This window comes from Scomber scombrus, chromosome 13 (genome assembly GCF_963691925.1).
Source record: "Scomber scombrus chromosome 13, fScoSco1.1, whole genome shotgun sequence".
Classification (NCBI taxonomy): Eukaryota; Metazoa; Chordata; class Actinopteri; order Scombriformes; family Scombridae; genus Scomber; species Scomber scombrus.
The window spans coordinates 3,719,226-3,746,498 of NC_084982.1; the positions used below are offsets into that span (position 1 = coordinate 3,719,226).

General features: G+C 41.0%; 1 protein-coding gene across 1 annotated transcript in view; it reads right to left on the reverse strand.

Annotated features, from left to right (window-relative positions):
• The window catches only part of neb (nebulin), a 66,461-nt gene that overhangs the window by 35,193 nt on the left and 3,995 nt on the right, over positions 1–27,273 (reverse strand). The window contains 65 exon segments of the mRNA XM_062432233.1: positions 476–787; positions 940–1,047; positions 1,296–1,400; positions 1,624–1,827; positions 1,926–2,237; positions 2,339–2,446; positions 2,559–2,663; positions 2,768–2,974; positions 3,053–3,364; positions 3,461–3,568; positions 4,056–4,160; positions 4,324–4,527; positions 4,627–4,938; positions 5,033–5,140; positions 5,624–5,728; positions 5,892–6,095; positions 6,195–6,506; positions 6,601–6,708; positions 10,534–10,638; positions 10,800–11,003; positions 11,097–11,408; positions 11,503–11,610; positions 12,098–12,202; positions 12,366–12,569; positions 12,664–12,975; positions 13,089–13,196; positions 13,474–13,578; positions 13,664–13,870; positions 14,047–14,358; positions 14,447–14,554; positions 14,747–14,851; positions 14,962–15,168; positions 15,320–15,631; positions 15,724–15,831; positions 16,024–16,128; positions 16,239–16,445; positions 16,597–16,908; positions 16,994–17,101; positions 17,260–17,364; positions 17,472–17,678; positions 17,818–18,129; positions 18,228–18,335; positions 18,430–18,534; positions 18,650–18,856; positions 18,967–19,278; positions 19,436–19,543; positions 19,921–20,025; positions 20,135–20,233; positions 20,354–20,461; positions 20,589–20,786; positions 20,903–21,016; positions 21,551–21,658; positions 21,767–21,871; positions 22,497–22,595; positions 22,702–22,806; positions 22,912–23,019; positions 23,110–23,211; positions 23,657–23,773; positions 24,270–24,377; positions 24,474–24,578; positions 25,293–25,397; positions 26,166–26,270; positions 26,365–26,469; positions 26,575–26,679; positions 26,923–27,030. Of these exon segments, the coding sequence (XP_062288217.1) occupies positions 476–787; positions 940–1,047; positions 1,296–1,400; positions 1,624–1,827; positions 1,926–2,237; positions 2,339–2,446; positions 2,559–2,663; positions 2,768–2,974; positions 3,053–3,364; positions 3,461–3,568; positions 4,056–4,160; positions 4,324–4,527; positions 4,627–4,938; positions 5,033–5,140; positions 5,624–5,728; positions 5,892–6,095; positions 6,195–6,506; positions 6,601–6,708; positions 10,534–10,638; positions 10,800–11,003; positions 11,097–11,408; positions 11,503–11,610; positions 12,098–12,202; positions 12,366–12,569; positions 12,664–12,975; positions 13,089–13,196; positions 13,474–13,578; positions 13,664–13,870; positions 14,047–14,358; positions 14,447–14,554; positions 14,747–14,851; positions 14,962–15,168; positions 15,320–15,631; positions 15,724–15,831; positions 16,024–16,128; positions 16,239–16,445; positions 16,597–16,908; positions 16,994–17,101; positions 17,260–17,364; positions 17,472–17,678; positions 17,818–18,129; positions 18,228–18,335; positions 18,430–18,534; positions 18,650–18,856; positions 18,967–19,278; positions 19,436–19,543; positions 19,921–20,025; positions 20,135–20,233; positions 20,354–20,461; positions 20,589–20,786; positions 20,903–21,016; positions 21,551–21,658; positions 21,767–21,871; positions 22,497–22,595; positions 22,702–22,806; positions 22,912–23,019; positions 23,110–23,211; positions 23,657–23,773; positions 24,270–24,377; positions 24,474–24,578; positions 25,293–25,397; positions 26,166–26,270; positions 26,365–26,469; positions 26,575–26,679; positions 26,923–27,030 (10,566 nt within the window).

Genomic DNA, 27,273 nt, shown 5'->3' on the forward strand with positions numbered 1-27,273 from the left:
AAGTCTGAATGAGGACTGTAGAGGTCTGTAAAACATAAAATTAAGGGTCAATGAGAAAACAAATCCATGTGGGCGGCTGTGGCTCAGGAGGTAGAGCGGTCGTCCTCCAATTGGAAGATTGGCGGTTCGATTCCCAGCTCCTCCAGTCTACATGTCGATGTGTCCTTGGGCAAGACACTTAACCCCTAGTTGCTCCCGTTGCTGTGCCAACGGTGTATGAATGCGAGTGAATGGTTAGATTCCTCCTGATGTGCAGGTTGGTGTGGTAGCTGCCTGCCATCAGTGTGTGAATGCGGTGAATGAGTTGTAGTGTAAAGCGCTTTGAGTGGTCGAAAAGACTAGAAAGGCGCTATATAAGTACAGTCCATTTACCATGTTTTATGTTGTCATGGCCTCCAAGAGGTAGGAAAAGCAAAAAAAAAAACACATTTTAAATAGCACTCTTTTGGTGTGACCTACAAAGGGATACACTTACATCACTCTGTAGATCATAGACCTTCCTAGCATGAACAACATCACTGGAGTCTGGCAGGCAGGTCCAGTTGTGTAAGTGGGTTCTGTAGTTGAAGTCATTGACTTGCTTCTGACATTTCTTGGCCAGTTCAATTGTCAGCATGTCAACTGGCAGGTGATACTTGGTCTTGGTCTTGTTGAAGTCCTTCTTGTAGATGTTGTCACTGGAAATCCTGGCTGCATTAGCGGCCAACATAATCAGTGGGTCATCGTTAACACTGAGGGCTCCAATATGATGACCACACTGCTTGCGGAAACCAGCTTTGTATTTGTACTGAAAATTTGAAATAGAAATATTTTTAGACATTTCTTAAAATAATTAAGTGCAGTAAAATGTTCAAAATGTGGCCTGTAAAATCACAAGGTGAAATATGAACATGAAAAATGCGGAATAGGAAAAAGTTCCAAAGAGACGGGCAGACTTACATCACTGATGATGTGTCGGCCGTGTTTGGCTGATAAAACTGAAATGGCATCTTTGGGAAGGAAGTAGCCTCTGTTGATGGTTTCCATAAAGCCTTCACGGTAATGTTTCTGGGGAAACAAGAATGATGTTGTTTGGTTGTCTGATACGCTGTGTCCTATACAACACAATAATAAGTACCTGAGGAGCAGGACATTTCCTATATACTAATTGTGATTAAAAAGTCAACAAATGCATAAAATATCATTCATTCATCAAACCTCAGCACAATTAACTGATAAGATACATAAAAAAGTTAAAAAAATTACTGATACGGTTATAAATTGTACTAATCGGTTATACAACTATTGAAGCTTACCAGACTGGTGTTGAGTTTGTTCTGCCGGGCTAGGAGGATCTCTGGGGTGTCAGGCAAGATGTGAATGTCAGTTTTATCTTTCTCCCAGGCTTCAACATAAGCTTTCTGGAAACAGAAAATGAATACAGTTCAGTGAAATTTAACTTAATCTGAGTCATAGAACATTATTTTAGAAAAAACTGAGTTTTGTCGAAAGTTATTGGCTTCAATATTAAACACAGGGGGCCGATGAAACATTTTGCCAAGGATTGCGTAAAACCCTCCCAAAAGAAGAGAAACCAATAAAATGAAATAAATATTAATAAAAAGTAAGATGTGCCATCTTTACCCTGTCCATGATATGGGCATTGGCCTGAGCAAGGGCATATGGCATGTCACTTGTCGTGGCAGTAAATTTGAAGTTGCTGGGATGCTGACGGTACTTGTGTTCACTCAGGATCTCTCCTGCCTTCTTAGCTTTCTCCACATCAATAGAACCAATTGGCACCCAACCTGTTCCCTTGAGCCATTCCATGTCAGCTCTGTACACAGCCTACAAGTGGAAGGAGAATAGTCATAGTAAATATTTTTAAAGGAAAAAACTACGACGGCAGTGTTAAATAAACAAACAAATAAATGATCTTTGCTCACATTACTCTGAAGGTCATAGGCCTTTCTGGCCTGGACCACATCATTGGAGTCTGGTAGGCAGGTCCAGTTGTGTAGATGAGTTCTGTAGTTGAAATCATTGACTTGGATCTGGCATTTCTTGGCCAGTTCAATGTTCAGCATGTCCACTGGCAGGTGGAACTTGGTCTTGGATTTGTTGAAGTCCTTCTTGTACAGGGCGTCACTGGCAATCTTGGCTGAGTTCATAGCCAGCATCATCAGTGGGTCGTCTTGTACACAGCGAGCACCAATGTGGTGGCCAACCTGCTTCCGGTATCCTGTCTTGTATTTGTACTGCGTACAGAGAAAGAGTGAAGGTATAATTAACTGAGTAAATAAAAGCTTAGGTCAAAATCAGAAAGAAAAGTTTTTCAAATATACTGTATGTAACATACATCACTGATGATTTCTCTTCCATGTTTGGCAGCAACAACAGAGACAGCATCAGCTTTAAGGTCATAGCCCTTTCTGAAGATTTCCTCAACACCTTCCCTGTACAGTTTCTGAAAAAAAAAAAAATACAAATTATAAAATGAAAATCATGATGTGTAAGAAACTGATATTTACTGGCATGGTTATAGAAAACCTGAATAAGTAAAAACAGAACAGACATACCTTGCTGATGTTGTGGGCATTAGCTTTAGAAAGCAACAGCTCAGGCAGGTCATTGGAGACATGAATCTTAACCTTGTCAGCCTCCCAAGCAGAAAAGTATTTTTGCTGTGGTGAGAAATAGACAAAGACAAAAACACAAATTGTAACCACCAGGAAAAGACTGAACAAACATGGAAAATTGAAAAAGAGGGATAGGATATTTTTTATACCTTGTTCATGATATCAGCATTGGCTTTGGCTAAGAGCATGGGCATGGAATTCATGTCTGTTGTATATTTCAGTGTGTCTGGTTGCTGCCTGTAGTTACGTTCACTGAGAATTGTTCCAGCATGCTTGGCCTTCAGCACATCCAGTGAACCAATGGGGACCCATCCTACACCTCTAACCTCGCCATCGTAGTCAGATCTGTATACAGCCTATTGGAAAAACACATACATGTAACATCCCACCATAATGTGAGTGAGATAAATTGACCATGTGACAGAGGGGCTTACATCACTGTGAAGATTGTACGCTTTTCTGGCGTGGACAACATCATTGGAGTCTGGCAGACAAGTCCATTGGTGCAGGCGGGTGGTGTAGTTGGCATGGTTGACCTGAATCTGGCATTTCTTAGCCAGTTCAATGTTCAGCATGTCCACTGGCAGGTGGAACCTGGTCTTGGACTTGTTGAAGTCCTTCTTGTACAGGGCATCACTTGCAATCTTGGCTGAGTTCAGAGCCAGCATGATCAGAGGGTCGTCTTGTACACAGCGAGCACCAATGTGGTGGCCTACCTGCTTACGGTATCCCGTCCTGTATTTGTACTGGGGGGAAAAATTAAACAAGGCCATTACTTGTTTACAGTTGCACAAACACTTGTATAAATGGTAAAATGAAATAATAATTTTAAAAAAACTTACATCACTGGCAATGTCCCTGGTAGCCTTGGCTGCAATGATGGAAATAGCGTCATTGCGCAGATCGTAGCCCTTCTTCTTGTCATCATCATATGCCTGTGTGTACTTTTTCTGTAAAAAAAAAAAAAAAAAGAAATACCACAGACATTGGTATTTACATTTTCCATTTTAAGTAGGGCAAGCTTATAATTCAATATCATCATTTACTGACTTGTAGTGGAATCGTATTGTGGTATGTTAATGTCGTATTATCATTCTACAAAATGTAGATGTTCGAATAAATGATTTAGAGCACATTGTAGTTAAAACCTTTTTTTTTTTAAAGAGTCATTAGGGTTTAGTTTGACACCTTTGAAGGGGTTTGTCTGATGCAGTGTATAGTAGTGAAACACAGTGTATTTTGCTGAACATTTCATAATCTTGTATGTGATTTTGCTTGACTTGGCCATACCTTGATATATAGAATACACATCAGTATCAGAAAAATATCCTTATGAATACGGCAGTATTGATTTCAACTACATTGCCCAGTCCCGACTTAAAGAGACCCATAAATGAGAACTGCTGTACCCTGAGAACTGTTTAATTCTTCACTTACCAAGCTGTAGTTGACATTGTTTGCTTTGGCTAGAAGAATTTCCATAGCATCAGGCATGACATGGATCTTGGTTTTATCATTGTCCCAGGCCTGAGTGTATGCTTGCTGCAATCACAAAAACCAACAACATCAGGGTTTATTCACATTATGAACTCTGTAGGTATGGCATTAAATGAGAAAAGAATGTCCTTATCATATCAGCTTATATAGTCAACAGAGGTGTTTGCTATTATATCAAATAATTCTGTGAGGATTGATGATTGAATACCTTGTTCATAATCTGATTGTTGGCCTGAGCCAGCACCATGGACATGTCTTCAGTAGTGGATTTGAACTGGTAGTTGCTTGGGTGGTGACGGTACTTTTTCTCATTCAGGATCTCACCAGCTTTCTTTGCCTTCTCAACATCCAGTGAACCTATAGGTACCCAGCCAATACCCTGCAGCGCCTTCAGTTCTGCCTTGTAAACAGCCTGGATGAAACAAAAGGGGTTTATTAATGTAAAAAAAATAATAATCCAAACATTTAAAAACATAATTATGAAAACATAAATTTAAGGATTCACACTCACATCACTCTGTATGTCATAGGCATGTCTGGCCTGGACAACATCATTGGAGTCTGGCAAGCAAGTCCAGTTGTGCAGACGAGTGATGTAGTTGGCGTGGTTGACCTGAATCTGGTTCTTCTTGGCCAGTTCAAAGGCAATCATGTCCACTGGCAGGTGGAACTTGGTCTTGGACTTGTTGAAGTCCTTCTTGTACAGGAAATCACTGGCAATCTTGGCTGAGTTCAGAGCTAGCATGAGCAGAGGGTCGTCTTCCAAGCAGCGAGCACCGATGTGGTGGCCCACCTGCTTACGGTATCCTGTCTTGTATTTGTGCTGGAAAATAAAAATTAAATAAGATCATTACTTTTTTACTGTTACACAAACACTATTACAAATAGTAAAATGAAATAATGAAAAAGAAACTTACATCACTGGCAATGTCCCTGGTAGCCTTGGCTGCAATGATGGAAATAGCGTCATTGCGCAGATCGTAGCCCTTCTTCTTGTCATCATCATATGCCTGTGTGTACTTTTTCTGTAAAAAAAAAAAAAAAAAAATACCACAGACATTGGTATTTACATTTTCCATTTTAAGTAGGGCAAGCTTATAATTCAATATCATCATTTACTGACTTGTAGTTGATTCGTATTGTGGTATGTTAATGTCGTATTATCATTCTACAAAATGTTCATGTTCAAATAAATGATTTAGAGCACATTGTAGTAAAAAACATTTTTTTAAAAGAGTCATTAGGGTTTAGTTTGACACCTTTGAAGGGGTTTGTCTGATGCAGTGTATAGTAGTGAAACACAGTGTATTTTGCTGAACATTTCATAATCTTGTATGTGATTTTGCATGACTTGGCCATACCTTGATATATAGAATACACATCAGTATCAGAAAAATATCCTTATGAATACAGTAGTATTGATTTCAACTACATTGCCCAGTCCCGACTTAAAGAAACCCATAAATGAGAACTGCTGTACCATGAGAACTGTTTAATTCTTCACTTACCAAGCTGTAGTTGACATTGTTTGCTTTGGCTAGAAGAATTTCCATAGCATCAGGCGTGACATGGATCTTGGTTTTATCATTGTCCCAGGCCTTAGTGTATGCTTGCTGCAATCACAGAAACCAACAACATCAGGGTTTATTCACATTATGAACTCTGTAGGTATGGCATTAAATGAGAAAAGAATGTCCTTATCATATCAGCTTACATAGTCAACAGAGGTGTTTGCTATTATATCAAATAATTCTGTGAGGATTGATGATTGAATACCTTGTTCATAATCTGATTGTTGGCCTGAGCCAGCACCATGGACATGTCTTCAGTAGTGGATTTGAACTGGTAGTTGCTTGGGTGGTGACGGTACGTTTTCTCACACAGGATCTCACCAGCTTTCTTTGCCTTCTCAACATCCAGTGAACCTATAGGTACCCAGCCAATACCCTGCAGCGCCTTCAGTTCTGCCTTGTAAACAGCCTGGACGAAACAAAAGGGGTTTATTAATGTAAAAAAAATAATACTCCAAACATTTAAAAACATAATTATGAAAATTTAAATTTAAGGATTCACACTCACATCACTCTGTATGTCATAGGCATGTCTGGCCTGGACAACATCATTGGAGTCTGGCAGGCAAGTCCAGTTGTGCAGACGAGTGATGTAGTTGGCGTGGTTGACCTGGATCTGGTTCTTCTTGGCCAGTTCAAAGGCAATCATGTCCACTGGCAGGTGGAACTTGGTCTTGGACTTGTTGAAGTCCTTCCTGTACAGGAAATCACTGGCGATCTTGGCTGAGTTCAGAGCCAGCATGAGCAGAGGGTCGTCTTCCAAGCAGCGAGCACCGATGTGGTGGCCCACCTGCTTACGGTATCCTGTCTTGTATTTGTGCTGGAAAATAAAAATTAAATAAGATCATTACTTTTTTACTGTTACACAAACACTATTACAAATAGTAAAATGAAATAATGAAAAAAAAACTTACATCACTGGCAATGTCCCTGGTAGCCTTGGCTGCAATGATGGAAATAGCGTCATTGCGCAGATCGTAGCCCTTCTTCTTGTCATCATCATATGCCTGTGTGTACTTTTTCTGTAAAAAAAAACAAAAATACCACAGACATTGGTATTTACATTTTCCATTTTAAGTAGGGCAAGCTTATAATTCAATATCATCATTTACTGACTTGTAGTGGAATGGTATTGTGGTATGTTAATGTCGTATTATCATTCTACAAAATATTCATGTTCGAATAAATCATTTAGAGCACATTGTAGTTAAAAAAGAGTTATTAGGGTTTAGTTTCACACCTTTGAAGGGGTTTGTCTGATGCAGTGTATAGTAGTGAAACTTTAGGTTATTTACATAACTTTGTCTCTGAGTAATATGAGTGAGATGTCTCACTATGGGATGCACGCCTCGTTGCAGACCTCAGAAGCATTAATCTCATTACGCCAATCATGATTGGCTGGTGGACATATTCGTCCGCAGAATGTAGGCATGTAGACGACACAGTCTCATTCAAGATAAGCACCTCTTCTCACTCGCCCAACCAAGAAGGGTTGCCTGGTGAGACATCTCACTCATATTACTCAGAGAACCGGGGTTATGTAAATAACCTAAAGTTCTCTTTCATAATATTCGTTTCGATGTCTCACTATGGGATGTGGTAGCTCCCGTAATGCCAGACAAGCGCCCACCAACCCACTGGGACAGCTGCTCTGTTCCAGTTAGGACTCCAGGACCGCCCGTGCTACACACGGGGCGTAGACGTCCAACATATAGAAACGGACAAAAGTGAGAGGCGAAGACCAACACGCCACAGCACAAATATCCTGAACAGAAACTCCCCTGAATAAGGCCCAGAATAAGAGGATGCGGCCTTATACGCATCCTGGGCCTGTTTGTTCCCCAAATCCGACATGACAGGCGGATTTGGGCACTGAAAAGAAATGTGTCCCTCTCTGAGACACCATTCCTCGAACACTCTCCACTTACAGCCATACAGAGACCTAGTAGAGGATGCTCTAGCGTTTTGGATAGTGGCAATCACCCCCTGTGGGAACCCCACAGCGATTAGATCAAGCCACTCACGGGCCAGGCCCACAGCAGGAGTCGCTTCGGGTGTGGGTGAAACACTGTCCCCCCTCCCTGCGTCAGCAGGTCCCTGCGCGGCGGGAGTTGCGATGCATTGCAGGCCAGTGTGGAGCTATAAGAATCAGCGTGTGGCCGTGTACCCTCACCCTGGACAGAGTGGGGGGTATCAGAGCCAGAGGAGGGAACGCGTAAAGAAGCCCGTGTGGCCAGGCGTGCGCTAGTGCGTCTACGCCCAGGGGAGCATCCACGCTGCGTAGGGAGAACTGCGCATTGTCTCTTGACGCGAAAAAATCCACCACAGCCCGACCGTAGCACGTCCATATCTGTCCCACGATCTCCGGGTGCAGAGCCCACTCCCTGTATACTGGAGCACCCCTGAACAGCAGGTCCGCACCCGTGTTCAGGGCCCCAGGGACGTGCGTCGCTCTCAGGGAGAGGAGACGCTCGCTGCTCCAGAGGATCTGTTTGCGTGCCAGCATGTGTAACTGACGGGAACGTTACCCCCCTTGATGATTGATATACGCCACTGTCGTCATATTGTCCGTCCTCACCAGGGCATGGTGACCAGCGAGAGACGGAAGAAAGCGTTTCAGGGAGAGAAACACCGCTGAGAGCTCCAGAAAATTTATGTGAGACCATCGGAGACTGTCGCTCCAACATCCTCTCACAGACCGGCCCTTGTGTATTCCACCTCAGCCCGACAGACTCGCGTCTGTAGTGACCACTTTCCTGGACAGGACGCAGCCCATGGGACTCCCCTGAGTCAGGAAAGATGGGGCTTGCCAGTGACACAGCGCCCTGACACACTTCAATGTGACCAACACTCTCTGCGCGCCATGACGCAGAGGATCCAGCCTGAGGGAAGCCACCCAATATTGGAATTCCCTCATGTGGAGACGGCCAAGACGGACTACTACAATGGCAGACGCCATCAGCCCGAGCAATTGAAGACACAGTCTGAATTGAACAGATTTGCGTAGCCGGAAAAATACCAGGCACGTCCTGAAGGAGCTATGTAAGACACCGAATCCAGAGATAACCCAAGAAAGATTACGCTCTGAGCCGGAGACAGCATGCTCTTCTTCGCGTTTATCACGAAACCCAAGTCGTGCCGCGCTCGTTCCTGTAGGACCATGGTACCCATTGCTCTTCCCGTGGCCTGGACCGCGCAGCGTTGGATACGGAGACACAAGTCGGTGATAACTGGTATCTCCTCCCACGTAGCTGGGTCCTGTGTCTGCGCGAAATCCTCGCATAACTCCGCCTGGTATGCGGTGAGCATGGAGAGGACATTAAGCGCTCTGGCCAAAAGCGCTGTCGCCTTGTAAGCCTTCTCAGTCAAGGCTGACCGAAACCGGTAAGACTTAGAGGGCAGTGCAGGGCTCCTGGAGGACATCGTCGACAGCTGGGGGTGAAGGTGGGCTGCGACGAGTGGCTCCATCGGAGTCATACGGAGCAGACCCCGGCTCTCCATCGCCTCACAGTCGAGGGACGAGGCACCGGTTATCTGGCTCCTGCTGCTGTAAGGGCGGTCTTTGAACGCATGACCTCATCTAGCAGCTCCAGAAAGACGGGGAGAAGTTGTTTTGCCGCACTCTTAGGCTGTGTTCGAAACCGCATACTTTCCTACTACTCGTAATAACTCTGACGTCATTTGAAGTATGTAGTGTGTTTCAACTGCGTAGTATGCGATTTAGAGTATGCGAGAAGTTCCCGGATGGTTTACTAGATTCGCCAGAAATGCGGAGTATGCATCCAGAGCTGACTACTCATACTCAAATTACCCAAGATGCAACGTAACTTCTGAAAAAAAACAAAATACAAACGTCACAGATCACCACCTCGGTGGTTTCAAGTTAGCAACAGCGAGGGTATGTTCGCTTCCTGTTTTAAAAATAAAAGCACCAATTCTATCGTTATGGTTTTCTTAATAATAAAAGGTAACAGGTGTTTTATTTTGTGAAAATGACTGGAAGTGCCTAACTTGCTACGGCTAACTCCGCATTCACAGGAACAAAACTTTAAACAGGTGTTATTTGGACAAATAAGCGTCACATTGTAGATCTAAAGGGCTACTTTCACGCCTAAAAAGGTTAGAAAAATGTCGATAAAGTGGTATATTTACAGAGTTAGAGCTAAAACGAAAATCCGCTTCAGCCTGCTGTTTACAGCTCGGGTAGGAACGAAATGCATTGTGGGTTATCGTGTAGTTTACTACAGTGTAAACGGCTATCTGGTCATTTAGTGTGTAGTGTGTAGTATAGAAGTATGTAGTATAGAAGTATGTAGTATAGAAGTATGTAGTATGTAGTATGCGGTTTCGAACACAGCCTCTGTTAAGGGCAACCTCTTCCCCTCGTAGCGAGATCTGGCGTTCTCCGTTACGACAGCAGGCCAGGGGATGGCCAGCCGGTCTGCCGCGAGTTAGAAGAGGTGTTTGAATGAGACTGTGTCGTCAGCAGCAGCTATTTAAGGTAGGTGGCACTACATGCTGCGGACGAATACGTTCACCAGCCAATTATGATTGGCGTAATGAGATTAATGCTTCTGAGGTCTGCAACGAGGCGTGCATCCCATAGTGAGACATCGAAACGAATATTATGAAAGAGGACACAGTGTATTTTGCTGAACATTTCATAATCTTGTATGTGATTTTGCATGACTTGGCCATACCTTGATATATAGAATACACATCAGCATCAGAAAAATATCCTTATGAATACAGTAGTATTGATTTCAACTACATTGCCCAGTCCTCACTTAAAGAAACCCATAAATGAGAACTGCTGTACCATGAGAACTGTTTAATTCTTCACTTACCAAGCTGTAGTTGACATTGTTTGCTTTGGCTAGAAGAATTTCCATAGCATCAGGCATGACATGGATCTTGGTTTTATCATTGTCCCAGGCCTTAGTGTATGCTTGCTGCAATCACAGAAACCAACAACATCAGGGTTTATTCACATTATGAACTCTGTAGGTATGGCATTAAATGAGAAAAGAATGTCCTTATCATATCAGCTTATATAGTCAACAGGTGTTTGCTATTATATCAAATAATTCTGTGAGGATTGATGATTGAATACCTTGTTCATAATCTGATTGTTGGCCTGAGCCAGCACCATGGACATGTCTTCAGTAGTGGATTTGAACTGGTAGTTGCTCGGGTGGTGACGGTACATTTTCTCACTCAAGATCTCACTAGCTTTCTTTGCCTTCTCAACATCCAGTGAACCTATAGGTACCCAGCCAACACCCTGCAGCGCCTTCAGTTCTGCCTTGTAAACAGCCTGGATGAATCAAAAGGGGTTTATTAATGTTAAAGATATTACCGAACTTTGAAAAGATAATTATGAAAATTTAATTTAAGGATTCACACTCACATCACTCTGTATGTCATAGGCATGTCTGGCCTGGACAACATCATTGGAGTCTGGCAGGCAAGTCCAGTTGTGCAGACGAGTGATGTAGTTGGCGTGGTTGACCTGGATCTGGTTCTTCTTGGCCAGTTCAAAGGCAATCATGTCCACTGGCAGGTGGAACTTGGTCTTGGACTTGTTGAAGTCCTTCTTGTACAGGAAATCACTGGCAATCTTGGCTGAGTTCAGAGCCAGCATGAGCAGAGGGTCGTCTTCCAAGCAGCGAGCACCGATGTGGTGGCCCACCTGCTTACGGTATCCTGTCTTGTATTTGTGCTGGAAAATAAAAATTAAATAAGATCATTACTTTTTTACAGTTACACAAACACTATTACAAATAGTAAAATGAAATAATGAAAAAGAAACTTACATCACTGGCAATGTCCCTGGTAGCCTTGGCTGCAATGATGGAAATAGCGTCATTGCGCAGATCGTAGCCCTTCTTCTTGTCATCATCATATGCCTGTGTGTACTTTTTCTGTAAAAAAAAAAAAAAAAAGAAATACCACAGACATTGGTATTTACATTTTCCATTTTAAGTAGGGCAAGCTTATAATTCAATATCATCATTTACTGACTTGTAGTGGAATCGTATTGTGGTATGTTAATGTCGTATTATCATTCTACAAAATGTAGATGTTCGAATAAATGATTTAGAGCACATTGTAGTTAAAACCTTTTTTTTTTTAAAGAGTCATTAGGGTTTAGTTTGACACCTTTGAAGGGGTTTGTCTGATGCAGTGTATAGTAGTGAAACACAGTGTATTTTGCTGAACATTTCATAATCTTGTATGTGATTTTGCTTGACTTGGCCATACCTTGATATATAGAATACACATCAGTATCAGAAAAATATCCTTATGAATACGGCAGTATTGATTTCAACTACATTGCCCAGTCCCGACTTAAAGAGACCCATAAATGAGAACTGCTGTACCCTGAGAACTGTTTAATTCTTCACTTACCAAGCTGTAGTTGACATTGTTTGCTTTGGCTAGAAGAATTTCCATAGCATCAGGCGTGACATGGATCTTGGTTTTATCATTGTCCCAGGCCTTAGTGTATGCTTGCTGCAATCACAGAAACCAACAACATCAGGGTTTATTCACATTATGAACTCTGTAGGTATGGCATTAAATGAGAAAAGAATGTCCTTATCATATCAGCTTACATAGTCAACAGAGGTGTTTGCTATTATATCAAATAATTCTGTGAGGATTGATGATTGAATACCTTGTTCATAATCTGATTGTTGGCCTGAGCCAGCACCATGGACATGTCTTCAGTAGTGGATTTGAACTGGTAGTTGCTCGGGTGGTGACGGTACAATTTCTCACTCAGGATCTCACTAGCTTTCTTTGCCTTCTCAACATCCAGTGAACCTATAGGTACCCAGCCAACACCCTGCAGCGCCTTCAGTTCTGCTTTGTAAACAGCCTGGATGAATCAAAAGGGGTTTATTAAGGTTAAAGATATTACCGAACTTTGAAAAGATAATTATGAAAATTTAAATTTAAGGATTCACACTCACATCACTCTGTATGTCATAGGCATGTCTGGCCTGGACAACATCATTGGAGTCTGGCAGGCAAGTCCAGTTGTGCAGACGAGTGATGTAGTTGGCGTGGTTGACCTGAATCTGGTTCTTCTTGGCCAGTTCAAAGGCAATCATGTCCAATGGCAGGTGGAACTTGGTCTTGGACTTGTTGAAGTCCTTCTTGTACAGGAAATCACTGGCAATCTTGGCTGAGTTCAGAGCCAGCATGAGCAGAGGGTCGTCTTCCAAGCAGCGAGCACCAATGTGGTGGCCCACCTGCTTACGGTATCCTGTCTTGTACTTAAACTAAAAAAGCAATTGTGAGAGTTTTGATGACCAAACTGGTGAGGGGGAAAGCATGAGAAATGACAATATATAGATAGTATGGCTTAAAATAATCTAAAAACACAGACACTTACATCACTAGCAATAACAGCGGAGGTTTTCGCAGCTTGGATAGGAATAGAATCAGCACCTAAGTTATGGCCCTTTGCCTTGGACAGCTCATTGTCCAGTTTGTACAGTTTCTGAAGAGAGTGAGAGAGAGAGAGAGAGAGAGAGAGAGAGAGAGAGAGAGAGAGAGAGAGAGAGAGAGGGGGGGGAGAGAGAGAGAGAGAGAGAGAGAATATAAATACACAACAATTAAAGCATGCTTACATTCAAATTACTACTGCAACAATTTAAAATTATGTATCCATTTCCTGTTTGTTGATTCCATGAGATAGGTTTATCATATCAGTTTATGACAGATCTTAAAAACTTTGAGCGGAAATTGTGTAGAAAAGTTAAGGTATCCCAGTGTACCTCACTGTAGTTTTTCTTGTTTCCTCTGGCCAAAACAATCTCCATTGCATCAGGCATGATGTGGATTGAATTCTTGTCGTTCTCCCAGGCTTTGGTGTAGGATTGCTACAAACAAAATAGATGTTGGTTTGATCTTTCTTTCAATACTGATAGAGAGGAGATATTTGTAACAACGAGTCATCTTCAGTACCTTATCCATAATGTGGTTGTTGGCAGTGGCCAGTGTCAGGTCCATGGAATGCATGTCCTTAGTGAAATTGTACTTGCTAGGATGTTGACGGTATCGTGCCTCACTTAAGATCTGACCGCCTGTTTTTGCTAACTCAACGTTCAGTGATCCAATAGGCACCCATCCTGTTCCTTTTACAGTGTTTTCATAGTCACTCTTGTACCGGTTCTAAAGGAGAATATGAACATATTGACAGTATACCTTAGACAGAGTATATAAAGTACCTTTCATAGAGTATTACCAGTATTGTAAACTAGTTTAAAGCTACTGTGGACTTTACAATTTACACACACATTTTAACACCAACACATTTTAAGGTAATTAAGTGAATTGTTTTTTCATACATCACTGGCGATTTGCTGCATGTTACGAGCCAGTTCCAGGTTCATGGCATCAGCCAGCACAGTGTAGTGGGGGATAATACGCTTGTATCCAGCCATAGTCTGAACAGATGTGGCATGTTTGGCATGAGCAAGGCTCATCATGTCCACAGGGGAGTGATACTTCAGCTTGGACTTATGGTAATCCTTCTTGTAGTTCTTGTCGCTCTGCAGTTTGGCCACCTCCATATAGTGAACCAGCAGAGGATCATCCTGGATGCTGCGGAAGCCAACATGGTGGCCCCTGTCCTTCTCATAAGCCAGCTTGTACTTGTACTGTAACAGCAAATAAATACTTGTTTACAATTCACGTTCTGTTGTAGTAGAAAATAAATCTTCTGTACAGGAGTAATTTCCAACTTACATCACTGGCAATTTTGGTGCCGGACTTGGCAGCCACAATTGGAATGGCATCTGCTTTCATGTCATAACCCTTATTGGCCATCTCCACAAGACCGGCTTTGTAGAGTTTCTGTAAAAAACATATGTTCATGTTAATAAAATATTATGAATAAAAAAATATATAAAACATTCCTCAGACAGAGACAAAGAATTCACTATATAGAGAACAACCATGCATAAACAGCACCATACATCACCCATTATTGACAGTAGTCAGTACATTTTTTGTAACAGCCTTTTGTAATGTAATATAATGTCTTACATTGCTCATGGTGAGGGCATTAGCCTTGGCCAGGACAAACTCAGGAGCATCTGGCGTGACATGAACTGTCGTTTTGTCCTTATCCCAAGCTGCATGGTATGCTTGCTGTAAACAAAGACACCAGAAAAAACAAATGAATGATAATTCATATAAATAAGATTATTGACACCATGTTTGTGGCCAAGCACTACAGAGAACATTTAAATATGCTGCACCTTATTCATGATCTGGTTGTTGGCAGTAGCCAGAGTCAAGTCCATGGAGTCCATCAGCTTGCTGAAGTTGAAGTTGGATGGATGAGTGCGGTACTTCTTTTCACTCTGAATATCACTACCAACTTTGGCATTTTCAACTGCAAGTGAACCAATAGGGATCCATCCAGTACCTCTGACATAGTTGTTCCAATCAGCCTTGTAATTATACTGAAAAAATAGAGATCAGAGTCAGATTATCCTGGTAGATATAAAGTACAGATCAATGAGTAAACCTTTACAAAAACTTTCTTAAAATTATTTGTTCAAATGTGTAAATTAAATAAAAGTGGTAGATTCAGTGATGTTGTATGCCACTCACATCACTTGCTTGCGTGTTCATGGTGCGGCACAGTTGCAATTGCATGTTGTCAGGCAGAAGGAAGTGCTTGTGAGGGATATTTCTATAACCAGTAAAGGTCTGCACTGCAGAGGCATGTTTGGCGTGAGCAAGGCTCATCATGTCCACAGGAGAGTGATACTTCAGCTTGGTCTTATGGTAATCCTTCTTGTAGTTCTTTTCGCTCTGCAGTTTGGCCACCTCCATATAGTGAACCAGCAGAGGATCATCCTGGATGCTGCGGAAGCCAACATGGTGGCCCCTGTCCTTCTCATAAGCCAGCTTGTACTTGTACTGTAACAGCAAATAAATACTTGTTTACAATTCACGTTCTGTTGTAGTAGAAAATAAATCTTGTTTCTGTACAGGAGTAATTTCTAACTTACATCACTGGCAATGGTGGTGCCGGACTTGGCAGCCACAATTGGAATGGCATCTGCTTTCATGTCATAACCCTTATTGGCCATCTCCACAAGACCGGCTTTGTAGAGTTTCTGTAAAAAACATATGTTCATGTTAATAAAATATTATGAATAAAACAATATATAAAACATTCCTCAGACGGAGACAAAGAATTCACTATATAGAGAACAACCATGCATAAACAGCACCATACATCACCCATTATTGACAGTAGTCAGTACATTTTTTGTAACAGCCTTTTGTAATGTAATATAATGTCTTACATTGCTCATGGTGAGGGCATTAGCCTTGGCCAGGACAAACTCAGGAGCATCTGGCGTGACATGAACTGTTGTTTTGTCCTTATCCCAAGCTTTATGGTATGCTTGCTGTAAACAAAGACACCAGAAAAAACAAATGAATGATAATTCATATAAATAAGATTATTGACACCATGTTTGTGGCCAAGCACTACAGAGAACATTTAAATATGCTGCACCTTATTCATGATCTGGTTGTTGGCAGTAGCCAGAGTCAAGTCCATGGAGTCCATCAGCTTGCTGAAGTTGAAGTTGGATGGATGAGTGCGGTACTTCTTTTCACTCTGAATATCACTACCAACTTTGGCATTTTCAACTGCAAGTGAACCAATAGGGACCCATCCAGTACCTCTGACACAGTTGTTCCAATCAGCCTTGTAATTATACTGAAAAAATAGAGATCAGAGTCAGATTATCCTGGTAGATATAAAGTACAGATCAATGAGTAAACCTTTACAACAACTTTCTTAAAATTATTTGGTCAAATGTGTAAATTAAATAAAAGTGGTAGATTCAGTGATGTTGTATGCCACTCACATCACTTGCTTGCGTGTTCATGGTGCGGCACAGTTGCAATTGCATGTTGTCAGGCAGAAGGAAGTGCTTGTGAGGGATATTTCTATAACCAGTAAAGGTCTGCACTGCAGAGGCATGTTTGGCGTGAGCAAGGCTCATCATGTCCACAGGAGAGTGATACTTCAGCTTGGCCTTGTGGTAATCCTTCTTGTAGTTCTTTTCGCTCTGCAGTTTGGCCACCTCCATATAGTGAACCAGCAGAGGATCATCCTGGAGGCTGCGGAAGCCAACATGGTGGCCCTTTGCCTTCTCATAAGCTTTCTTATATTGGACCTAAAAGAGAAAAGGAGAAATTTAGATGATAGCGACTGTTTTGTGTAAATAGAAAAAAATGTGTTGGGATTTATGATTTACATACATCGCTGGCAATATGTCTGCCTTGCTTGGCAAGTAGGATAGGAATGGCATCTGGTCTGAGGTCGTATCCCTTGGCAATATCCTCCAGCCACTTTTGCTTGTAGTGGCTCTGTGGATGATACAGCAATGTTTCAGACAATATTTTGTACACGGATGATGCTACTTACACTTAGCATTTTAGGCAAGTCAAATTCATTGTATGAGAACATATCTGGCTGGTAAAGCAAAGTCTAACTTTGATTTCAAAGAAATGTTTGGTTCTCTTACCTCACTGAGGGACTGGGCATTAAATTTAGCCTGGAGGAACTCAGGGCAATCAACTGGCAGGTTGTAGCTGTGCATGAACTTCTCACCAGAAGCTTTGTATGCAGACTAGAGAGAAGAAAAAAGAAGAGTTAAAGGTGAGGTTTAAAAAAAAATCAGAAATGCATAAACAATTCAACATATTTTAGGAGAGGGAAAAAGGCATTGCATCTTACAAGGTTCATTTGCTTTGAGTTGGCCAGAGCGAGAACCATGTTCATGTCGTCAGTCTTGCTTGTGAAATTAAGAGTACTAGGATGCTGGCGGTAGCCCCTCTCCATCAGCGCGGCGCCTGCAACCCTTGCCTTCTCAACATCCAACGAACCAATGGGAACCCATCCCGTGCCTTTATGGCTGATGTTGTAGTCTGATTTGTAAGCATTCTATGAGTATATAGAGAAAAATAAGGTCTCATCACATAATCTATAATACAGTTTGAAGTGTAATCTAGTTACTTATATATGCACCAATCATCTAGCATTACATCGAAGTAACATATAAGTGAAAAGTGACAACACATACGTCACTCTGAATATCCATCATGCTGCGGCACAGTTGCAGTTGCATGTTGTCAGGCAGGAGAAAGTAGTTGTGAGGGATCTTCCTGTACCCAGTAAAGGTCTGCACTGCAGAGGCATGTTTGGCGTGAGCAAGGCTCATCATGTCCACAGGAGAGTGATACTTCAGCTTGGCCTTGTGGTAATCCTTCTTGTAGTTCTTCTCGCTCTGCAGTTTGGCCACCTCCATATAGTGAACCAGCAGAGGATCATCCTGGAGGCTGCGGAAGCCAACATGGTGGCCCTTTGCCTTCTCATAAGCCAGCTTGTACTTGTACTGTAACAGCAAACAATTACTTATTAATTCACAGACACGTTATACAGTTGCAGCTGATGTGTTGTATTGATTCATACAATATGTTATTTTCCACTTACATCACTGGCGATATTGGTACTAGACTTTGCAGCCACAATGGGAATGGCATCTTCCTTCATTTGATGTCCTTTCAGCAGATCTTGACGGTGGGCATAGGTGTAGTAATTCTATATAAAAAGATCATTAGTGTTATGTTACAAATATGTAGACAGTTTCATTTTTATATCTGTTTTATATTTGCACAGAGACTGGGAAATATACCTTGCTGATGTTGACAGCGTTGTATCTGGCTTGCAACAGTTCGGGGGCATCAGCTGGGAGATGGTAAGTATGCATGAATTTCTCTCCACTGGCCTTATACGCTTGCTGTGTGAATACAATAATGAGATGGGTTCATGTCAATTTCCAAAAAGAATTCCTAGAGTGAAATCATGAGACTTATATATAGGTGAAAAATTAAGAAGTTATTCCTCCTGCTCACCATATTCATGATCTTGGCATTGGCCTTGGCTAGTTCCATGTTCATGGAGTCGGTGACGCTAGTGAACTTGATGGTGTCAGGGGGCTGCCTGTACTTTTTCTCATCCAATGCGGCTCCTGCCGTCTTAGCATTCTCCACCCCCAGAGAGCCAATAGGAACCCAGCCGGTTCCCTTGACGGAGTTCTCATAATCCAGTTTATAATTGTACTGAAAAATAAAGAAGGCACCAAAAGAGAAATGCAAAATATTATTAGACCAAACACCATCTCATATTTGTGTTAATTATGAAGTCTCTAAAAGGAAACATTTAAACCTACATCACTAGAGTTGCGGTTCATGTCACGAGCAAGCTGCAGGCTCATAGACTCAGGCAGAAGAACGTAATTATGGTGGTGCTGCTTGTAGCCAGTGAAGGTCTGCACTTTAGAGGCATGTTTGGCGTGAGCAAGGCTCATCATGTCCACCGGAGAGTGATACTTCAGCTTGGCCTTGTGGTAATCCTTCTTGTAGTTCTTGTCACTCTGTAGTTTGGCCACATCCATGTAGTGAACCAGCAGAGGATCATCCTGGAGGCTGCGGAAGCCAACATGGTGGCCCTTTGCCTTCTCATAAGCCTTCTTATATTGGACCTAGATGTTAAATGGTAAAGCATCCTTAATTATGTTGCATTTAAAGAATTTTAACAATTATATGATGCAAAAGTAAAGAACATCTGGTACAGGGCATGTTAAAATTGTGACTGTGTGCCACTCACTGAGAAGCTTGCTCAGTCGTTCAAAAACTTACATCACTGGCATGATGTCTGGCGGCTTTAGCAGCAACAACAGAGATAGAATCAGGCTTCAGGTCATAACCTTTAGCAATCAACTCCTGCCAGGCATGCTTGTAGTTGCTCTGAAATCACAGATTCAAGACATAAACAACAAAAAAATGTGACCTCCGAATAAGTTTGGCACACATTTACAAGCACACTTTTGCATGTACATTGTACCTGCATGCATACTTACAAATACAGTATACAGTATCTACATGTACACACCTTTTCATTTTAAAAGTCTAGTTATCGTGTTTAAAGAATATAATTGTGCTTTACTTGTTAAATGAAATGAAAGCAAGCTTAAATAAATAAATTAATAAGAATATGACATTACACACAAGAGCAAATTTGATTAAATGTACCAACATTACTATTTTGAAAGTTTTCTATGAGAAAAAAATATTTGGTCTATATAATGTAATTCAGAAATCTCAGTGCAATTTCTGTGCATTACATTGCTGATGTTGTAGGCATTGCACTTAGCCTGGAGGAGCTCGGGGACATCAGGAGGAAGAGAGTACTTCTGATGAATCTCCTCTAGACCTCTCTTGTAGAATTTCTGTAAGGAGATAAGGTGGATAAGGGTCAGAGGTCACATTAGTGAGTGGGACATAAAGATAAAAACAATGTTCTCAACGGTGCAAAGATTTCAGTGACCGTAGACTTACATCACTCCTCTGAAGCTGGTTAACCCTGGCCTGCATCATGACGGGGTGGTCGTCAATAGACGTGAAGGGGATCGTGTCTGGGGGCTGCCTGTAATTTTTCTGTAGGGAAACACAAATAAATGATCAACTTATGTGACATGTCCTGCTATCAATGACATATGTCCATTTGTGGAGACATTTAGAGGAGGAAATTCAAAGAGATTGAAGGAGTGCACATACCTCGTTGAGGATGCGACCAGCATTCTTGGCTTTTTCCACATCCAAAGAACCAAAGTTGACCCATGGGGAACCCTTGACAGAGTTGTTGTAGTCGGACCTGTACTCATTCTGTGATGCAGAAAAAGAAAACAAAAAAAGATCACATGGCGCCCCTAATAATCATACAAGTAATTTTTTATATCATGATTAAACCAAAAACCAAACTGTCAGCAATAAAACGTTGTTTAAGACTTACCTCACTCTGGATGATGTTGGCTTGCTTGGCCAGCTCCAACAACACGCTGTCATAAGGCAAGAGGTAGTTGTGTCTGACGCTCCTGTACCCGGCCATGCTGGCAATACCCTGGGATTTCTTGGCCAAGGTGACCGACATCATATCCAGTGGTGCATGGTACTTTGTCTTAATCTTTTCATAGTCCTTTTTATATTCGCGCTGTGGAGATATCAGTGAGAGATTATTCAAGATTGCCTTCTTATCTCAGCTCTACTATAGTCATGTTGAGGGAAATGACAGTCATTTACTCCTCAGGCAAGCTAATAATGACTTACATCACTCTGGATTTTGGCAACGTGAACGGAGTGCAAGATCTTGGGGTCGTCTTGAATGCTGAGGGCCCCGACCATGTGGCCCTTGTTCTTCTCGTACTCCTTCTTATATTTAACCTACAAAGAGGAGCACAAGGTGATGAATTGATGGATTAATTTAACCCTTGAATACTGTTCATATTCAGACTTTTCACAGTATTCCCTCAGTCTCTACCAAATTTCTGCACAACAAATCATTCATGAATACGTCATCAGTCACTAAGCAAGATTAATCCTTAATGAAGCTTTCAGAGAGCTGAGTTTATTATTCAGTTTTTACACGTCTTGTTTATGGAGAAAAAACATGAACTATATTAAATGTGAAGAACGCAACATTATTTTTTTGAATTTTTGAATAAATATAGGTTAAAAACTCTGAAAACAATATGAATCAGCTGCACTTAAATGTTTCAAGGAGAAGTCATCAAATTTCAGGCTAATAGTAAGAAGTATTTACTGACTATTTAGAGTGTATTTACTGCTTTCAAATGTAAAAATTGGTCAAATTTGACCCTGAACAGCATATGAGGGTTAAACAAAACCTACTCAAACAAACTGACTGCAAACAAGAAATACTGATATTATTAAAAGCTGATGTTGCAGCATACTTACATCACTGGCGATGTTTGTGTGAGCACGGGCAGCGAGGATTGGGATGGCATCACCTCTGACCTCAAACTTCTTTGCTTTGGATTTCTCCCAGTCATACTTATAACAGTTCTGTAAGGAGAATTCAGGATGTTAAAAATGTACAGTCTACCAAATTAAAGCAGACAGAAGCTCATCTTAGAAATGAATGTGCATCAATAAATAATCTGAATTACTCACGTCACTGAGGTTAAAAGCGTTAACTCTGGACTGGACGAAGAAGGGATAGTCTGGGGGCAGATTACACTTGAATTTGGTATCCTCATACTTCGCCTTGTAGTTCAACTGCAAGAAAAAGACACATGATACAATTATGTATTCATTAAAAACCTTTGATTTCTTTCTCATTAGTTATGGTGATTGATTTATATCATACTGCTAATAAAAAGTAATTCCAAAACAAGGCAGACGTTCAAGTAAAGTGTCATTTGATTTTCTGTCACAGGAGGGCAGCAGTGTATTAACTGGATTCTATCAGGGGGATATTAACTATCCCTTTTCCTGCCTCCCCCAGCCCCTCTCTCTCTGATCACAGGGTTTATTCTGGGCCAACTGTATGCTTGTTGCTATTTATACTACAGAGAGATGGCTCTCCAGTTTCCATGGTGCCCACAGAAAGACAGCTGGGCTATGTGGGTGATTGGGCACATTTTAAGGTAAACTGCATATCTAAGAAGTTATGATCTAAAGAATTAGCTGGCTATAATTTAGTAAATGAACTATATGATAAGACAGTTATTTTCATAACATAGGGTGAAAACAAATGCATTATATAGTGGCATTAATAGACAATATTGCATCAACTTGCAGTTCTGATCCAATGGGAGTTTGTAAGATCTACTGTGCCTATTTCAGTTCTAATACAATTTGTATTAGTATTAGGAGGAGGTGGTCCATAAATGATACTTACGTCACTTAGCTGTTTGGCGTTGATGGCTGCTTGAACCATAACTGGCGAATCCATCACTTGTGTAAATTTCACTGTGTCTGGATGATGCCGGTAAACTTGCTGCAAACCATAACATATAAAAAAAAAAAAAGTGTGAGATATTTATAAGTATAGTACAAGAAGACTACAATGAATATATTGTATTCTAGTAACCAAAACCACTCACATCGTTGCACTGTTGAACCTTCTTAGACGCTTCATATTGAGGCGTCATTGTTTGAGGGAAGAAGCATCTTGTTTTAATGTCTTCATAGTCCGCTTTATATGCTTGCTGCAAGATGAAAGAGACAAATTGTGAAGCAATGATATAATAAAGCAAATAATAAACTTGTATACCAATAATTGAATGCAGAAACATGGAAAAGAAATATCTTACATCACTCTTCATTTCTTCAATTTTCTGGCAGTGAAGCATGTAAAGATCTTCATAGCTTCCGATGTAGTGGCCCTTCACCTCATTTTCATACTTATCTTTATAATGTGCCTAAGGATAAAAATCAAAATGTATATATTTTAAAAAAAATGAACATAATAAAATCAGACAAAATAAATCCTTTGATGAAAATATTCTTACGTCTGTGAAGCTTTTAAGTACTGAGTCCATCTGAAACTTGGGCGTGTCACAATAATTGATGCTGGAACCTCTGGATTTTTCATAGTTGGCCTTATATACTTTCTGTAAAGAAGATTAAAAAACAAGTGATGAACAGAAAAATCCTATATAAATCACTGTCAGTGAGTTAAAGAAGTAAATACTGAAAAATACACAAACAGCTAAAGAAATCATGTACTTATCTACTCATTAAGTGGGTGTACAAACCTCACTCACTGTTGCAAACAACATGTCAGTTAGCCTAGTAACTTAATTTAATGAAATACTCCTCTGCTTCAACTAACTAACTGTATAGAAGAGGGTGCTAATATGACACCACTAATATGATAATCCACTTGGAAGAGCTTCTTGTCACACCCTGTATGTCACTCAAGCAGTCACTTCACATTTCATTAGTTTAACAGTCTAACAAGAGTCAAGCAACGACTCTGTCTACAAGATGTACATTTTTAATGCAACAAGCTGTGATCAAGAATTCCTTTCTACGTAAGCTTCTCCAGACACCTACATCACTGAGGATGGTGCCGGCATATCTCAGCTGCCTGAGGAGAGGATTTTCTGTGGCGGGGAGCGTATTGTAGTCGCACTGTGCTTTCGTCTTTTCGTAGTCTTTCTTGTATTGGACCTGAAGACAGAAACATAAAAAAAACAGCGTAAGTGAGAAGGAGAGAAAGTGTGTTGATGAGGTGTATTCACGAGATGGATACGGTGACTCATAAAACATTGGTACATTGAGTTATGATGGAACGACACCTGTATCCTCATCGTTTTTTTTAAAGTGACGCTTGTTTGCTTTGTGTGTGAATGCGTAGGTGGCTATGAGCTGCACGGTGTCTGAAAAGCCTCTTCACACACTTTGATATATTGCTGCAGACTTGTGAAACTACACAGTGAATTTGTGCAATAACAATGAACCAAATGTAGATCTCTAAGTCATGCAGTGCATGTGTGGGCACAACAGCAGTGTGTCCCTGCGTCAGTGTTGACTCACACTCCGCTCTGAGACACAGGTCAACTCTCTGTCGTGTCTTCCACATGAGATAAAACATATAAAAATACTCTGATACCTTTGTGTGTGTGTGTCTGTGTGTGTGTGTGTGCGTGCGTGCGTGCGCGCTTACCTCACTAACAGCAATACGAGCCTTCTTGTTTGTGTCGTAAACCGGTGTGTCTGTTTGCATGAAATAAATTTGGTCTTTTTCATTCTCGAATTTTTGCGTGTACTTTCTCTGTAAAGAAAAGGGATCAACAGTTAGATACAGAGAAAAATGACACCTTAATACCACCTGAAAAACTTTGTCCCTTATCTAGCAGTGAGCTCTTACATCGCTGAGGTTGTCCATCGCCACCCTGGCAGTGGCCACGTCGAAGTAGGGCGTCTCGCACCATTGACCCTTAACGTTCTTATTGTAGTCTTCCTTGTACTTAAGCTGTGGGCAATAAATAACACCATTAGACAATGTATTTCACATTAGAAAGATCTTATGAGTAGAGGATAGATGGATGATGCTGACTTATCCAATACATTCATCTTTCATCTGATGAAACTTACTGAGAATCCCTGTCATTTTAAGCCTATTGTTGGCCTTTCCCTTTTAGCTCCCTCTCTTAGTGTGGCCAGAAATACCAGAGAGCAGGTGGCAAGTTATTCCTAGCAATGGCTTAGTAATGATTGGTCACTGAGGACACTGTTTCCATGTGGGTACACTTGTGAAGTGCAGGTTTTATCCTGTAAAAAAACTTGTTCTTGAGTAGAAGTGACGTTTATTTCCTCACCTGCACTTGTTTGGCATTGCGGTTGTTCCTTAATGGAAGAACACTGACTAAATTTGCTCTAAGCTTTTCTCTTCATAATCAAATGTCAGTAGATCATGGTAGTTTTGGGATGAGGGGAGCTGGCCATAAATTATATTATTCCCCAAACACTCCACAGACCATGTATGACAATTGATTCTTTTTAATTAAACCCCATTTCCAAGTATGCAATGGAGGAACCACACCTATCCAGCCAAATACTGTCTATGGTGCAATGAACTACACATTGCAAATATTAAGAAGAAAAGGGGTGAATTCATCCCTTGCTCTAACTCTACCTACCTCCGTGTGTTATATTTCTTTTGCAAAGTGTTCATTTTTCTGCTTACGTCACTGCGCTGATGGGCCACCCTCCTGGCCAGCTCGTATTCAGGGGGGTCAGCCAGGGAGGTGTACTTGGCTTTGCGCTCATCGTGACCCTTCTTGTAGTTAACCTGTGAGGAAACATAGCAGAGGTTGAAATTTAAAGAGGTGGTTAATTCTTCGACATCAATAGCTGACCTTAGTTCACAGCCTCACACAGATTCTATCTACATTTTCCTTACATCAGCAGAAAAGGTTAAAGGCTATCGTGTTCAAAAGGAAGCAAGAGGTCAAATGAGCTTTTTATTTGCCTGCAAAGTGAGTGGAAATGACTCCATATAATATAATAGACACAAATGGGCCCTGCAAGCAAAAAAACCCCCAGCAAAACAACATAGGGAAGGCTAAATTATTGGTGGGATTGATGCTGAATGGAAATGTGGCATCAAGTTCAAATGTATATTAAAAAATAGAAGAGCAAGCACATTACTTTCTCACAGAAATGGCTTTTTTCAGCTCAGAAAAATGTGTATAGAATTATCCATGTGTTTGATATTTTCCATTGTTTCCTATCAGAAGACTATAAGAAACAACCCCCAAGGACAGTCACTAATAAAATCACATCGGGGTGATAAGAATAAAATACAATATAACAATATATCAAAATATGTCCTACTATAAGAAAAAAATGGGTAAAATTGGTTGGAATGTCTGTGTTGAGCTAATCAAGTGCATTCAATATCTGACAAATCAAGGTACATCAATTTCATACCAACAAATCCTGAAACTCATCCCAACACTACACCATCATTACTCTATATGACCGAATACAATCTACAATAGCAAATTCTCATGCTATATGTTTGCATATGGCTCATATTGTGTTGTTAGTTACTTACATCACTGAGGACCTCCTGAGCCTTGGCCACCCTGCGCAGCTCAGGACTGTCACTATAAGGGAAGAACATGGTCTTCTCCTCATCCCAGCACTCTGTGTAGAGTTTCTGAAAAAAAGGGAGAACGTAATGATGAGACATTACTCTAATTTTCACCTTTTTGGACATAAAACACAGTGCTTGAATGTCACATTGTGCTTACCTTGCTGATGTTAGCAGCATTCTTCACAGCCAAGACCAGCTCAGGAGCATCAGGAGGCAGCAGGTACCTGTCCTTAGTCTCATCCCACTTCTGTCTGTACAGAACCTAGAACAGAGGAGCAACGACATTTGTCCTCAACATTCAAACGTCTGTTTGTTTGTTTGTTTTTTATCAGACCTTTGTATACTGTGATAAGCTCATGTATCTCACCTTGCTCAGCAGTTCATTGACATGCTTGACGTGGGCGATCTCTCTGGCCTCACCATCATACAGACTGGTCGTGCGAACCTTATTTCCCTCCATGCGGTATTTAACCTGAAGACAATATGTGTTGTTTCTCATTATTCTTGAATACAGTGAGATCAAATCAAGTTTGAAGAACTACATTTTATTTATGGTCTCCATCAGACATTTTTCAAACCTTTGTTTAACCTAAGAGAACGTCATTCTACACATTAATACTGTCACATTTTTAGTTATTTTTAAAAAAATCCAGCAATCTCTCATATCATTCATACATTTATACTGCATGATTTAGAGGGGAAATATTAGTAGTACCTCACTAAGCTGCTCCTGTGCCTTCCTAATGCGGATCATTTCAGGAGTGTCAGTGGTGACAGCAGGAGGCTGACCTCTGGACTTGTCATAGGCCTGCCGATACTTATTCTGTCAAGAAGAAATATTGTTGAATAGAGTTTAATAGTCACGATATGAAATACAGGACAATACCTGAAAATATTATGTTTGAAGGACAAGTAAAATAACATACATTAAAAAATAAAGATTCAAATGACAGGATTCTTTAACAAATACTTCCGTTGCACAACTACAGTACATCCTTCGAAAGCAGAAAAGTTATGGACTGGAATTATTATCATTATTATCATTACTGATCTGGACCCAACATTC